Source organism: Camellia sinensis, chromosome 4, assembly GCF_055761805.1.
Source record: "Camellia sinensis isolate YWXY chromosome 4, ASM5576180v1, whole genome shotgun sequence".
Taxonomy (NCBI): Eukaryota; Viridiplantae; Streptophyta; class Magnoliopsida; order Ericales; family Theaceae; genus Camellia; species Camellia sinensis.
This window is the reverse complement of record NC_138964.1, coordinates 207,786,251-207,800,485: the sequence shown is the minus strand read 5'-3', so window position 1 is coordinate 207,800,485 and position 14,235 is coordinate 207,786,251. Positions and strand designations below refer to the sequence as shown.

At 33.8% G+C, this 14,235-nt stretch overlaps 1 protein-coding gene and 1 long non-coding RNA gene across 2 annotated transcripts; both read left to right on the top strand.

The window, feature by feature from the left end:
• The first annotated feature begins 3,606 nt into the window (after positions 1-3,606).
• LOC114261400 (uncharacterized) lies at positions 3,607-6,528 on the top strand. The gene is made up of 4 exons (XM_028201672.2): positions 3,607-4,038; positions 4,965-5,238; positions 5,335-5,534; positions 6,166-6,528. The coding sequence occupies exons 1-4, from the start codon at positions 3,677-3,679 to the stop codon at positions 6,488-6,490; spliced, it is 1,161 nt and encodes a 386-aa protein (XP_028057473.2). The 5' UTR covers positions 3,607-3,676; the 3' UTR covers positions 6,491-6,528.
• Positions 6,529-9,386: 2,858 nt separating this feature from the next.
• LOC145789862 (uncharacterized) lies at positions 9,387-9,995 on the top strand. The gene is made up of 2 exons (XR_014328288.1): positions 9,387-9,514; positions 9,609-9,995. It is a non-coding gene; the product is annotated as an uncharacterized LOC145789862 (long non-coding RNA).
• Positions 9,996-14,235: the final 4,240 nt, after the last annotated feature.

Sequence of the window (14,235 nt, the reverse complement as noted above, 5' to 3'; positions counted from 1 at the left end):
AAGACATAAATATGGGTAAATTAAACTCACATTTCTTGAAGTTGGGGGAAAATACTGTTAGCTTTATATTTTTTACATAATTATACTAGCTTTCTTTTTAGTATGATTAAAACAATCAAAATTAATATCAATGATGAATAAATGTTGAAATAAATATATATTTTAGAATAACATTTTTTTAATCATATGACTAACAAATTATTAATAAAAAATAATATAATTGTTATGCAAATTAAAATTTTGATAGAATTTATTGTAATTTTTTATTATTATTATGACAAAAAAGAATAACAAAGAGTAGGTGAAAATGCCTTTCGCAAGAAATGTTCACCATGTTCGTAACAAGCAGACTTACTATTTGACTAGGGGGTCTTTTTTTTTTTTTTTTTGATTCATTTGAAAGATTAAAGACAAGGAAAACAAAAGCATTCCAGAGAAAGTTTAAGTCCTATTAGAACTAGCACTTCTCATATCAGTGATTAACAAAGGAAGTATGGAGCTTGGTGGATCATCTAGAAAGATGGTAAATTCTTGTTGGTTGACTCCCATGTTTGTCAGAGCATCAGCACTCTGGTTGGCTTCGTGGGTATGGCTTTGATTGAGCATTGGCATCTCCTTAAGAGGAAGTTTGCATCTTCAATGAAAGCTCTATAGGGTAAGTTCGCTTCAGCTCCATCACGAATAAGTTTCATAGTTGTCTGGGAGTCTGTCTCTATTTCAATGTTGGTCACCTATTTTTGCATGATAATGGTTAGGCCTCGATATATTCTCCAAAGTTTAGCTTCCAGACTTGTACGGTTGTCTAAGCAGCTAAAGTACACCCACAACCAAATTCCCACTTCATCTCTAAACAGCCCTCCATAACTAGGGGTCTTCAAAAGCTACCAAAGCCTCTTGGTGATTCACATCTATATTGGCTAGTAGGGGTGGACGTGGGTCAATTGTGGCCACAAAATTTTCAATCTGTCATCCGTTCGTTAGATTGGCGGATTGGAGAAAATCAATCAGCATCCATCTGTCAATCCAGAGGATGCGGATTGGACGGATGGATGCGAATCAATTTGGCGGTTTAAAATTTTATAATTTTTTAACATAATTCAAATTATGCACTTTCTCAAAAAAGAAAGTATTATAGTCAATGACTTAAAAAAATATTACAATCACTGCATGCCTCATCCAAATAAAGAAAATTTGAAACTTTAGAATATTACAATCATTGCATGCCTCATCCACATATAACAATTACACCATTCCTCATCCACATAAAGTATTACATCAAATATTATAATATGTGGTTCTTAAAATATAAAAACAATTCAAACTACCAAAACCATGAACATAGCAGTAGTAGAGATTGTATACTTCTTTATTGTTACATCTATATTTATTTTTGAAAACAAAAATCAACCAGCATATATCATCTTTTTTATTTATTATTTTTAGAGTTAGATTTAAAAATCAAAAAATATAGATAAATAATACATTTATTTTTTTCAATTCAAAAAATATATTCAAGTTAAAAACTTTTATTCAACATAATATATTTAACGAAATATTTAAATTCTTTTTTAATTAAAAACACAAATAGAATATCTAAACAAATTAAAAATACAAAATCTTACAAATTACTAGGTGTGCTAGCGGTTTAACGGTTTGATTACGGCTAAAGGAACCTTAAATCCACCATCTGTCCAAAACTAGGCGGATTGAAAAAAATCAATCCGTAACCGTCCACTCTTCATCATACATCCGTCCAAAATGCGACGAATCAATTCGATTCAATTAATTTAGACGAATTGATATATCCGTTACTCATCCCTATCGACTAATTTGTTGGTACATTAATTTCCTTTGTGCCGGATGTGGTTGAGTGGACACTTGCACCTATCCATGAGAAACTTTGCATTTGAAGTGAGGGCTCTCTGAGGAAATTGGATAGTGTTTCTCCTTTGAAGAGATGAATTAGGGAAATTTTATTTCCACACGCTTAATTAGTTTAGGGCACATTTTTTTTTTCTTAATATACACACCTATTAATTTATTTATTGATTAATTTTTTCAATCCACACATTAAAAATAATAATTATATCTTTCACTTAAATATTATTGTACACCACACACTTTTGATTTATCCAACTTTTACATTTTTGAGCCCGTGAAAACCTTTTAACGAAAGTCTAAAGTGAAAAAGTAAAGAAACGTTTCCTCCATTGGAAACATCTATGAAAGACCTCCATTGAAAAAACTTCTGAAGTAGTAATTGATTTGTCCTCCTTGGACAATGGCAGCAGATCCATGCTTTACATTATACAACAGTAGCAAAATCCATTTGTGGTAAAGAGACAACATATGAAGGGATAAAGTAATTTGTAATACGAAATGAAAGAAATTATATGAAACTAGATCAGAGAGCAAATGGGATGCTACATTAATCACGTATGTAGCAAAATAGAGAAAATGGGATGTCAAGAATGCAGAGATAGAAAAATTAGGGTTTAATAAGTAAAATGACAATAGTGAAAAAAATTAAAATTTAATTTTTTTAACTCAAAAGATAAATGTTAAGATTTTTTTGTTCTTAAAAGATATGTATAGAGAATTTCTCTATATAATATTATAGATGTTTTTGGATGTCTATTATAATCATTTATATTTAAGATATAATTATTATTAAATTAATATTTTATTAAATATGTGTCCTAAATTAATTAAATGTGTGAAAATAAAATTTCCCGTTTACATGTTCTGCGTCCGTCTTCATAATGATCTCCTTCCTACCTTCTTCGAATATAATAGTGAGACTCCTATATATTCTCCATTATGCTTTCTTGTTAGTTGCATTATCAATATTATAATTATGTTAAAAATATGAAAAGAATGTAATTTACAGTAAAAACAATAAAAAAATATTTAGGACTCCTTTTTTTTTTTGGAATTTCACAACATTTTGAATCTCAATCATGTATGTGTGGAGTTCGCATCATTAATACTCCCCCCGTCCCAAATAATGGTCTCTTTTGGGGAATCTAACTTTTTTTGGTAGTACAATTATTGTATTTGAAAAAAGTTAATTTTCCAAAATTATCCTTTTGATAGTACATTTTTTGGGAATATCAATGTCATAATTGTACTTTTTATATTGTTTATTAATTTAAAAGAAGGGCAAAATAGGAAATTTACATTATTTTTGTACTTGATTTTTGAAGAGGGACTAATATTTTGGGACAATGAAAAATGAAATAAGGGACTAATATTTTGGGACGGAGGGAGTAATTGAGATTCAAAGAGATTGTGAGATTCAAAAAAAAATAGTCTCAATTATTGTTGTAAATAATATAATATTAATATGTAAAAAAAAAAACAAGAAAAAGAAATTGCTAATATGTACAATATATTTTTTAAATTTTTTTTACGAGACACTTGAGCTGAGAAATTGTTAATATGTACAATATATTTTTCTGTGTTTGGTTAAGGGATTTGAGGAGGAATTTGGAAAAAGAAATGAAAAAAGTAGGTGAAGTGTGAAAAAAATATACCTACATTTCACATAATTTCACACATATTTTTTCTTACCCTTTCCAAATCTCTCCCCAAATTCCCAACCAAACGCAGCATTAAAATTTCAAATCGTAATTCCTTCAGCTGAGAAAACGCAAATCGGATCCAAAGAAAAAAAATGATCGGAAAATTAAAGACACCATCAGCATCAGCATCAGCATCAGCATGTGTTTCGTCGGCTTTGTGTTCTTCACATTCCAACAACATCAACATCAACATCAACAGCAACAACTATAAACCCTACGAGGCCTCTCATCACTCTCACTTCCCGCCCAGATCCCTAACAAAAAAACCATGCCTTTTGCTTTCCAATCATACATACATCATCAAAAGTCAAGAATCGAAGAACCATCTCTCCAACGAATTGAAATTCATTCGGAGCCAGAAACGATTAAGCGATCTCTGCACTTGGGCCATTGGAGGCCCTTGTAACCATTTTGTTCAAGTTGTCAATCAAACCCAACTTCTCTCTGCTCTCAGGTTTGTCTTGTTCTGATTTTTGACCTTTTGTTGTTTGATATTTTCAGAATGGAAAATGATCCGTAGCTCGAGAAAGTGAGCCTCGAATGGCGCGAATGGTACGGAAAATATTATCTTACCGGTAAGAGAATAAAAAAACATCCTAAAACGACGTCGTTTTGGGATTTTGAGCCACTCGAGCCACGGAAAATTCGAGCTACGAATCGGAACCGTTTCCGTTTCAGAATTCTGTTTATTTATTTATTTATACTTTTCTATTGTCTCTGAAAATTTTAGGCTTTAAGGATTATATGAATGAAAATGAATGGTGCTTAGTTTTTTTTTTTTTTTTTTTTTTTTATGTTTTACTAAATAAAATTTTAAGGTGGTGATTAGGAATGGTTCAAGCTTTGGTTAGCAAAAATACTAAGCTAAATCAAATAACAGGAGAGCAGAGAGACATCATATTGAACATTCAACTAGCAACGCCCAATTAGTACACATTAATATTAAACATTCAACTATGTAAGAAATATTGCAAACATAGTAGAAAAAGACCCACAAATAGATGTGCTGGGTAGACCCATTGGATAGGCTTTCTAATAGTTTGAGAAGATTTTTTGTTTATTAACTTTGAGGTTGTGGGTTCGAATTAAGTGCAACAATTTTGTACAAATTATGATAAATGTTAGGTCTCTGCCCAGTCTACTCCTCCTAGACCCCCATCCAATGGAGACTAAAGAGGGAGTACTGTTTTTTAGTCGCCGTACTTGATTACTCTGGGACTAGGGCTGCACTTGGGGAGCCACTTTCTTTGCTCCATTTCTTGCTTTCTGTCATGGATAGATCTCCTCTTTTTGTCGGAGGCAGTGGAACTGGTGTTCACCCTTCATGACAACCACTTCTGAATGAGTGATAGCAGTAAAGAAAATCTTAAAATGATGCAGGTACTGCCATGAGAATTCTTTGAGATCCATGATAATTGGTAAAGGCTCAAATTGTCTCTTTGATGATTTGGGTTTCGATGGTTGTGTTATTCTGAATCAGATTGGGTTCTTGGAGAGGATTGAGCCTGGCATGTTTAGAGTTGGAAGTGGCTTCAGATTTAATCACTTGGGTATATTGTGTTCAAATGAAGGATTCACAGGTCTCGAGTTTGCTGGTGGAATTCCTGGAACTGTTGGAGGAGCTGCTTATATGAATGCCGGAGCAAATGGGCAGGTGATGCTGGTTCTGACTGTAAAAGAAATGACATCTGAAACTGTTTGTGAATGAAACAGCTGATTGGGTATTTTTATCTTGTTTTTTATGTTCAAGGAAACTGCTGATGTTATCGACAGCATTGAGATTGTAACAACTGAAGGCAAATTTCAGATACTGAATAGAACGGATCTTAATTTTGGCTACCGAACATCACCATTTCAAGATATGGAAGACTTGGCAGCCATCGTTGCTGTTACATTCCAACTGAAGCACTCGGAATCTGCAAGGAGAAGGCAACAACAGTACTTGGAAAGGTAATGAAATCTGAGGGTCATAATGCTTCTGTTGGGTTTGTGGAGCCTAACTAGTTCTGTACACTTCACCTCACAGTCACAAATCCAACTCCGCAGTGAGTTGGCGGGGGATTTCAGGGGCAGTGCCCCCTACCCAAGGGTGGGGGTTGTGGCCCAAGACAAATTTACAAGGCGTATTATGGTAATCTGTTGATGTAAATTCTAGCATATGTATTATTGTTTACACAAGCACCCGCATTTTGACTATTTGGTGTAACTTATATGAGTTGCTTATAGCTTTTTGTATTTTCAGAGTCTCTGTCAAACTGTTTAATGTAGTTTCTGCTAAGCAGCTTATTGAGTAGAAATAGCTTAAATAAATTTAAAAAAACTGATTACTATTTGGAAAGTGGGGGAGAATGTTTTTGGCTTCTGCCTTGTGATTACCAACTTATCTTATAAGAAGTTCTCTTTTTTTCAGTATAGTGGAATTGGTGTGAGTTGTACCGTGGATGTAGGCAATCTTGTTGAACCATGTAAATCTATATGTCATGTTTTTCTTGTTTGTGATGGATTCTATTGTGTGTGTGTGGTTTATACCACAAGAACTTCAAGGTGATAAATGCTAACAGGTCTATGATTTTGTTTACAGGAGGAGAATCTCTCAGCCAGTGAGAGAGAGAAGCGCTGGCTCAGTGTTTCGCAACCCATCCAATTCTGGGGTTTCAGCAGCGGAGTTGATTGAGAGAGCTGGATTGAAAGGTCACAGAGTTGGAGGGGCAATGGTTTCAAACATCCATGCCAACTTCTTCATTAATTCTGGTGGCTCTACTTCTGAAGACATGTTGGACCTCATCAATTTGGTTAAAGAGATGGTCTATCAGAAGTTTGGGATACAACTCAAGGAGGAGGTATTATATGTTCATCCATTTTGTAACAGTTTAAACTCAAACAGAGACAAATGGCCTGCCATGTGACATTTGAAGAGAAATGAAAATTGTACTTGCAAATAAAACACGGGCCTCGCAAAATTCTCATAATTCTCTTGGACGTTAATCTTCATGAAAAATCTACAAGTTCTGATTATGTGTTTGGATCTTGGATTTATGAAGGCATTTGTGGAGAAAATCTTTCACAAATTCAAAATCCAAACACAGTGTTATTGTTGTAAAGCTTTCTACGAATCCTTTTTTTCTTTTTTCCTCTTTTGTGTGCGCGCATGCATAAATAAGTTGTTATCACACCTCATGTTTGGCATTTCTGGAAATTTTGGTATGGCTTTGGTAATGACACATGAGACTGAGACCTAACATTCGGTTCCTCTCTGCTTGCATTTTTGTCCTATTGAAAAACTTATCCTTTTTTTTAATTGAGTTTAACAGCTAAGATTGAGACTTAACTCAAGTCAGGTGTATATAAATATATTTTATTGAGCTTAATAATGAAAATATTATTATTTTTCTAACGAAAATAGACAAATAGTTTAGATTAAAAATAAATTAAAAGATTATAATTTAAATTAATCAAATTAAAACTGTATTATATATTTTGTTACTAGGATCAAAACTTTGGATTTTTTTTTTTTTACTTATAATTTCTCAATTTTAATTTTATTTAAATATTGTATTGAATGGATAGACTTTTCTTAGATTATATTGGAAAAATTCCTATTTGGTAGAGATAGGGAAAAATTTCAACATCTTTTCAGCCATACTTGTTTTAAGCCATACTTGTTTGGCTCTTTAGGAAGGGAGGTTGGCTTAATAGTTTATGGGACTTACTTAAAGAGTATTCGGTTGGGAATATGAGTGACCTAAAGAGTGTTTGGTTGGGAACATGAGTGAGTGGGATTAATTATTTCCTTAGACTAGTAATCTCTCTCGTGTTGTAAGACTAATAAAGTCATGGGAGGGTTCAGATTAGAAATTGAGTGAGGGGATTAGTAGAATTTTAAATAATTTTTAAACAAAAATTATATTTTTTAGAGTAAATTTTTTTTTTTATAATATTAAAAAAAAACTAAAACTTAAAAAATAATAATTTTATATATTAATACTATTTATAATATTACTAATCCTATGATATATAAGCAAATACTCTTTATCCTACCGTTTCAATCTAATACCACCATATTAATAATCTTCTTACTTAATCTCACTATATTCTTAATCTTTTCTATCTTATAGAGTTAAATAAACGTGACCTTATGGTTCAATTCTTATTGTGTTTTGTTACATTGAAAAGAATTATAATATTATAATTTTGTAAGTATTTTTAATCAATTAAACTGAAATTTTCGGAATTTTAACAATAGTCAAAACAATCGATTGTCACCAGCAAACTTGTAAAAAAGTCAAACGTCGAATTAAAAATTGACATGTTGAAGATTCATTCAGAAATTATCATTTTTAGTATTTTTTAATTTTTATATAAAAAATATATTAAAAAACTAGAGAAAATATATTAATTTTTTAACCTTAAATTAAAATATTGTGTTTTAAATTTCTTCAATTTTTAACTTTTGATTTTTTTAATTTTTTAACTTTCTATTCTAATTCCTCCGCGGCCGCCCATGTTTTTTTAATCATCATTACCATATGTTACAAAATAAATAAATAATTAATTAATATCTCATTTGTTAATTATATATTTTAATTAAAAAGTCAAAAAAATCACTCTCAGTTATCATATCACTCTCTATTTTTTTATATATCTTTTCATAAAAAGTCAAAAAATTATTAAAATAACCTGTTTCTACACGAGGCTTGAGAGTAGTTTAATTGGTCAAAATTTTTGTATCTAACTAAGGTTATGTTTGTTTGGTGGGGTGGGAACTGGATGGGATTAAGATAGCTGTGAATTCCACCCACACCTTGTTTGCTATTGATTTGGAGGGAGGGAGGGGGGGGGGGGATTTCTAGTGTGGAGGGCTTAGTAATCCCCCTCCCTAAGAGGATTAGTTTAGGTGAATTTTAGGTGGAATTAGAAAAATAGTGAAGGGCTTAAGTCTATTTTATATAAAAAAATTTATTTTTTTTAGCAAGCGTACCGGTTTGTTTTAATATTTATTTTAATTTTTTAATATAGAAATTATTTATTTATTTATTTTATATAAAAATAATTTAATAATCCTGTCACTAATCATCTCCCACACTATCATCAAAATAAATACACTTTTACTTAATTTCTTCACTAATAATCCTCACACTAACAATTTCTTCACTAATAATTTTTTTTACTAATAGTCTTATTTAATCTAATCCGACAAATAAACGTGGCCTAACCATGGGATGAAGTTTAATTTTAAAAGAAAAATATTAACAATTGATATAAAATTAGTTAACTTTTCATTAATAAATTAGACTACATCAATTTTGTAAAATATAGGATTTGTTAGTGATATATCAATTTCTATTGAGATATAATATTAGGTCTAAAGATTGATCTTTTATATAAATAAGAACATAATTAATAAAATTATTTGATAAAAACTACAAATTATTATTTAAATATATTTTTTGGGTAAATTATAACTTAACCCCCTGTAGTTTGCCTAAAAAATACGGAGCTCCCCTACAGTTTCATTTGTAACACTTAAACTCCCTATACTTCATACCATAGTGCAATATCCGACGGAACTGTTTGTTTAAACAGTGCGTGTGTTACATGAGCAGGAATGGTGAGTGAAACAGTGTTTCCCGTCCAAAAACAAATGGCAAATGACCAAAACACCTTTATTGCCGTATATATACACAAATCAAGACCCAAACAACATAACCCTAAACTGAAATTTGCCCAAATTTTTCAAAAGTTGCCCAGATTTTTCTAAAATTGAAGATTTTGAAGATTGTTGTTGAATGACTTCTTCATTTGCTTCCGAAAGTGGACAGTTAAGGACAAATGCTCTAAGACTATGTTATTGTGGAGAGAGATTCCCTGTGAAGACTTCAATGACATCTGGAAATATGGGTAGAAGGTTTTATGGTTGTGCAAGATATGGGGTAAGCAAAACTAATTTTTTGTTTTTTTATTTTGAAAAAAAAGATTGAATTTTGTTTGAAAAGGAATTTGTGAATTCATATTTTTTTGTTATAGGTTGATGCAACTTGTGGCTACTTTGAATGGGTTGATCCACCCATGTGCCAACGTGGGAGGGAGGTGTTGCCAAAGATGGTTGCAAAGATGAATAGGTTGGAGAAGGAACTAGCAAGAAGTCGTAGAAGGAAGAAAATGTTTTGCAAAGCTCTGTTTGGCATATAGGTTTTTTTTTTTTTTTTTTATCATAACAATTTTCTGGGTGAAGCTAGCTGGAGGGAAGAAAAATGGGTTGTTATTGGGCCATAGAGTTTGAGAGATGAAAAATATAGTGAAGGTAAAAAATGAAGGTGTACAATGGTCTGTGAAGCAATTATAATGAAAGAATGTTTTGAGTCATGAAATGTAAGCATCTGATGAACCAAAGAAATGCAATAAATTGTTGAATACATCTTTCAAGAACATTAAAGAATAGAAACATGTTGGTTTCCATTGTTCCCCTATTTGAAACATGCTTCATTTGCTTCATACAAAACAATTTCAGCAAGTAAACATGTGTATTAATAAACAATTTCATCAAGTAAACAATTTTAGCAAGCAAACAATGTGTAAATATCAACTCAGAATTGTATAATTCAACTCACAGTACTTTAATACAAGCCATAATTCAACTCGCTTGGCTTCTTAAAACATAGTAAACTAAGATATTATTGTTTACTAGCCAGTTTCAAATTCAAAAACAAATTGGTACAACTCACTTAATGATTTAACAAGTTGACAAGTACTCAAAACACAACAAAAGCTGGCTCAAAACACAAAAACAGATGCCTAGTCACCTCCCCATGCAGATCTGGACATAACCTTACCACTTCCAACTGGTTTACCCCTTTATCTACCATAACTAGTGGGCTGCAACACACACAAGTATCCAATTACATTTTGTGGAATACTATAAAAACAAATAAAGTTGCATAGAAGAGAGAGAAAGTTTGCCTGAGATGAAGATGTGTTGCCCATCCAAGTTGGGAAATGTGGAGAATTTTGGCCAACTTCAGTAATCCTGGGCTATAATGATTTAACAAGTATGCAATCAAATGTTACAAGTTATGTAAAAAGCATATGAGCTTGCAAATGAAATTTGAGTATACCTGAGATGATGAGTTATCAAATTCTGGAGAACTATATTGAACTCTAATAGGCTGCAATGATAATGGTCCAAGTAAGCAATTATATGTTGTTAACTATGTCAAAAACCAAATGACACCTATAGAAGAGAGAGCTTACCTGAGATGTTGATGTGTCGCCTTTCATACTTGGAAATTCTTCAAATGTTTGGCCAACTTTAGTGGGCTGCAATGATGTAACAAGTATGCAAATCAACAAAAAAACTGGGCTGCAATGATGTAACAAGTATGCAATGGACAGATCTTACTTGAGATAAGGATGTGTTGGCCCTCCTACTAGGGAGCTTCCTTCTGGGCTGCAATGATTTGAAATTGGAGGTTCAGGTTACAGAATGAAATGAAATTGTTGTAGAATGTATTGCAAAATGAAATGAAATTGGGGGTTCAGATTACTTGAGATGCTGTTGCTATTGCTGTTGCTGTTATTGTTGCTGCTGAAGGTGGTTGCTGCTGGTTACTTTTTTTTTGCTTAAAAAGCTTGGACTTGGGATGGACTGGACCCTTACAAGACCTTTGGTTGTGACCTTTCTGAAGGCATCTAGCACAAACCATGAACCTATTCTGCCTTGAAACTCTGACAGGGTTTCTTGGCTCATCTATACCTTTTTTTCTCATTTTTGGTGGTCTTCCAGGCTGTTTCCTGTATAATGGAGGAGCCACTATTGGAAATCCTGTTTCAACCCAATCATGTTGGCTTGGAACAGGGTGAATCATTGAGTTATAGGCTACAAGATAATGTTGCTTACTCTAACAAGGGTGCACATAGTCCTCTTGTTTCTCTCTTTTAACATATATGGAACTTACTGCATGTTTACAAGGTATTCCAGCCAAATCCCCATCCTACAACTGCATTTCCTTTCCTCTAAATCAACAATATGTGTGGTATCACCACAATCTACTTCAAATTTTCTGTCACCACAATAGGTTGCAAAACAATTCCTAGCTTGCACCTTTAGTGCTTTCAAATCTTTGACAATGTTGGGACAAATTTCACCAGTGTATTTTTCCATCCCTTCCTTCTTGATTTGAATCCTGTGCATTACCCTCTTTCTACTCCATTCAAGCATGCTGGCTATAGGTTTGTCCCTAGCTTCCAAGATGTTGTTATTGAATGACTCACACATGTTGTTCACCAATGTATCACACCTACTTCTTGGGCTGAAATGGGACCTAGTTCATAAAGCAGGATCTATCTTCCTTAGCCACTTGTATGCATTCTCTTCTGAATCCTTCAACTTGTTCATGTGAAATTCAAATTCCCTCACAGTCCCAGCTGCAATTGCCTTCCACAATAGGTCCTTCAATTCAATCCCTTTGAACTTTGCTCTGAAATTTGAGTAAATATACCTCATACAAAACCTATTTGTAGACCACCCGGAACTCTCGGCTTCGAGCGCGAGGGCCCGAATCGTTAGTTCTTTAGGTACTACAGTTCAGACTCATGTCACGGTTCTGAATCTAATCTTACAAAGTGCAATGTGAGACCGATAAATCACCAAAAATTCCAAATTCGGCAAATCATTTTGAAAAATCAATTTTAATAAAGAAGTGTCAAACACAGACTGCTTTACCAGATACAGAGTCGCCACCTAAATGTTTTATTTTGAGAAAATTTAGGAAATCATGACTCGTGCCTAAGGCCATGTGTCCGTCATCACCAAAGTTGCCTCGGCTTGGGAACTTGGGTACGAGAGAGGAAGGTCATGCAATGAGCACCCCCGCTCGCCCGATCAAAGATCGGCCTTTACTAGCATGATATTTTGTTTTTGAAAACACATGTGTTCTTATTCTGGTTATTAATCTAGAATTACTATGTGATGCGCACAACATACAAGTATAGACTAGATCGCCTAAGTTAGAACAAAATATTTCATGTTCGTTTGTTTGAAAACGGTTTAGAAGTGCTACTCGCAAGTAGGCTAAGCTGTGGATTTTGCCACCCTGAAGTGGGCTTTAGAAAACATGATGATTTGCCACTTCAAGTGGGCTTAAAACTCGTATTTTGATGAATTGTTCCAATTTAAGCAATGAAGCCTTCACCCACAGGCATTCAAGCAGTTAATCACTTAAACAGTTAGCCTCATGGTAAGCATGCTAAACATAGCAATCACTTACACTCATGCAGTATGCTAAAGCGTAAACACTCACAGTGTACTCCGAGCCAAAAAAGAAGCTAGTTAGTAATCATGCATGATCCTAGCTATGTTAAGATGGCTAATGCAACACATGCAAAAAATGCAACTAAGATAGGCTCGACTATTCTAAGATGTCATGTGAATGCAACTTGATAACATGCTGTTGAACACGTATTTAAGTAAATGTATTGAAATACAATGCAGTTAGTATGATGCGTCGAGCTCGGTGTATGCAATACAGATAAATGGGTGCACGCATGTGAAGCATAAGTATGCTAATGAAATATGCCCTAAAACTAACCATCGTAAGCGGTTAAGTAAAAGGGAGAAAGAAATGGAGGTTGGAAGAAATGGAGGTTGGAAGACATGCATCGCACACCTGCACGCTTATTACAACAGTTGGGCCCTCCCGACGGAGGGTCCGAACAATAAGCTAACTAGCTGTGTTAATTAAACTAATTATTACAAAACAACTAATTAACTACCTTAGCTAATTAATTATTACAAAACTTTAACTAATCAATCAAATTAATTAAATTACAAAACCAAATAAGAAACTAAATAGGCTGCCACAGCTCTGCCTCGGAATGATGAATGATGCATGCTCGGTCGCGTCCTCTCGGAAATCCACCACTGTGCCTCATATTGCCTCTGTTTGCACTGCTTTACACTTCTGAAAATTGTGCCAATCTCCAAAACACTTCTGATCAACCTTATGAACAATCTGAGAGGTGGTCAGCCAAGAGGAATGGCCATCGGCCAAGTTTAATAGTCATCGGCCAATTTTGTAGTCGATTGGCAGATCTGATGGTCGATCGGCCAACACTTCTTGCAAATTCTTCTTTTGCTGCAACAAAGCACTAACAGAGGCATGGCAGTGTATTTACAAGAAAATGTGTGTGCAACTACACTTCTTATCAAGTCTAAGGCTCAAAGGAGTGTAGTGCTCGGCTTTCGAGCCACCAATCACGCATCTCAATGCATGATGGCCGAGAAGCCAAGATGCACAAGTCAATGGCAAATAAATGCACAAAAACACATAAATGCCTTAACCTCTATCATGCATGATCAAGAGGGTCGACGACCGAGAAATGAGGCATGTTTCGTCACTTCAAATACGAAACGTCCCTCGTTCCTCGTGTGTGGACCAACACCCTATCCAAACACAATGCAACATATGCACACACAATGCAATGCAACATGAACACCCCATCAATGCTAATGGCATGCAAACATAATGCAATACAATATAAGCATGCAAACATGAGGCAATGCAACGAGCATGTAAACTCAATGTAATGCAACAAACATACAAACAACATGAAAACAAAAATGCTCAATGGACTTAAACCGAATATGGACGGACCT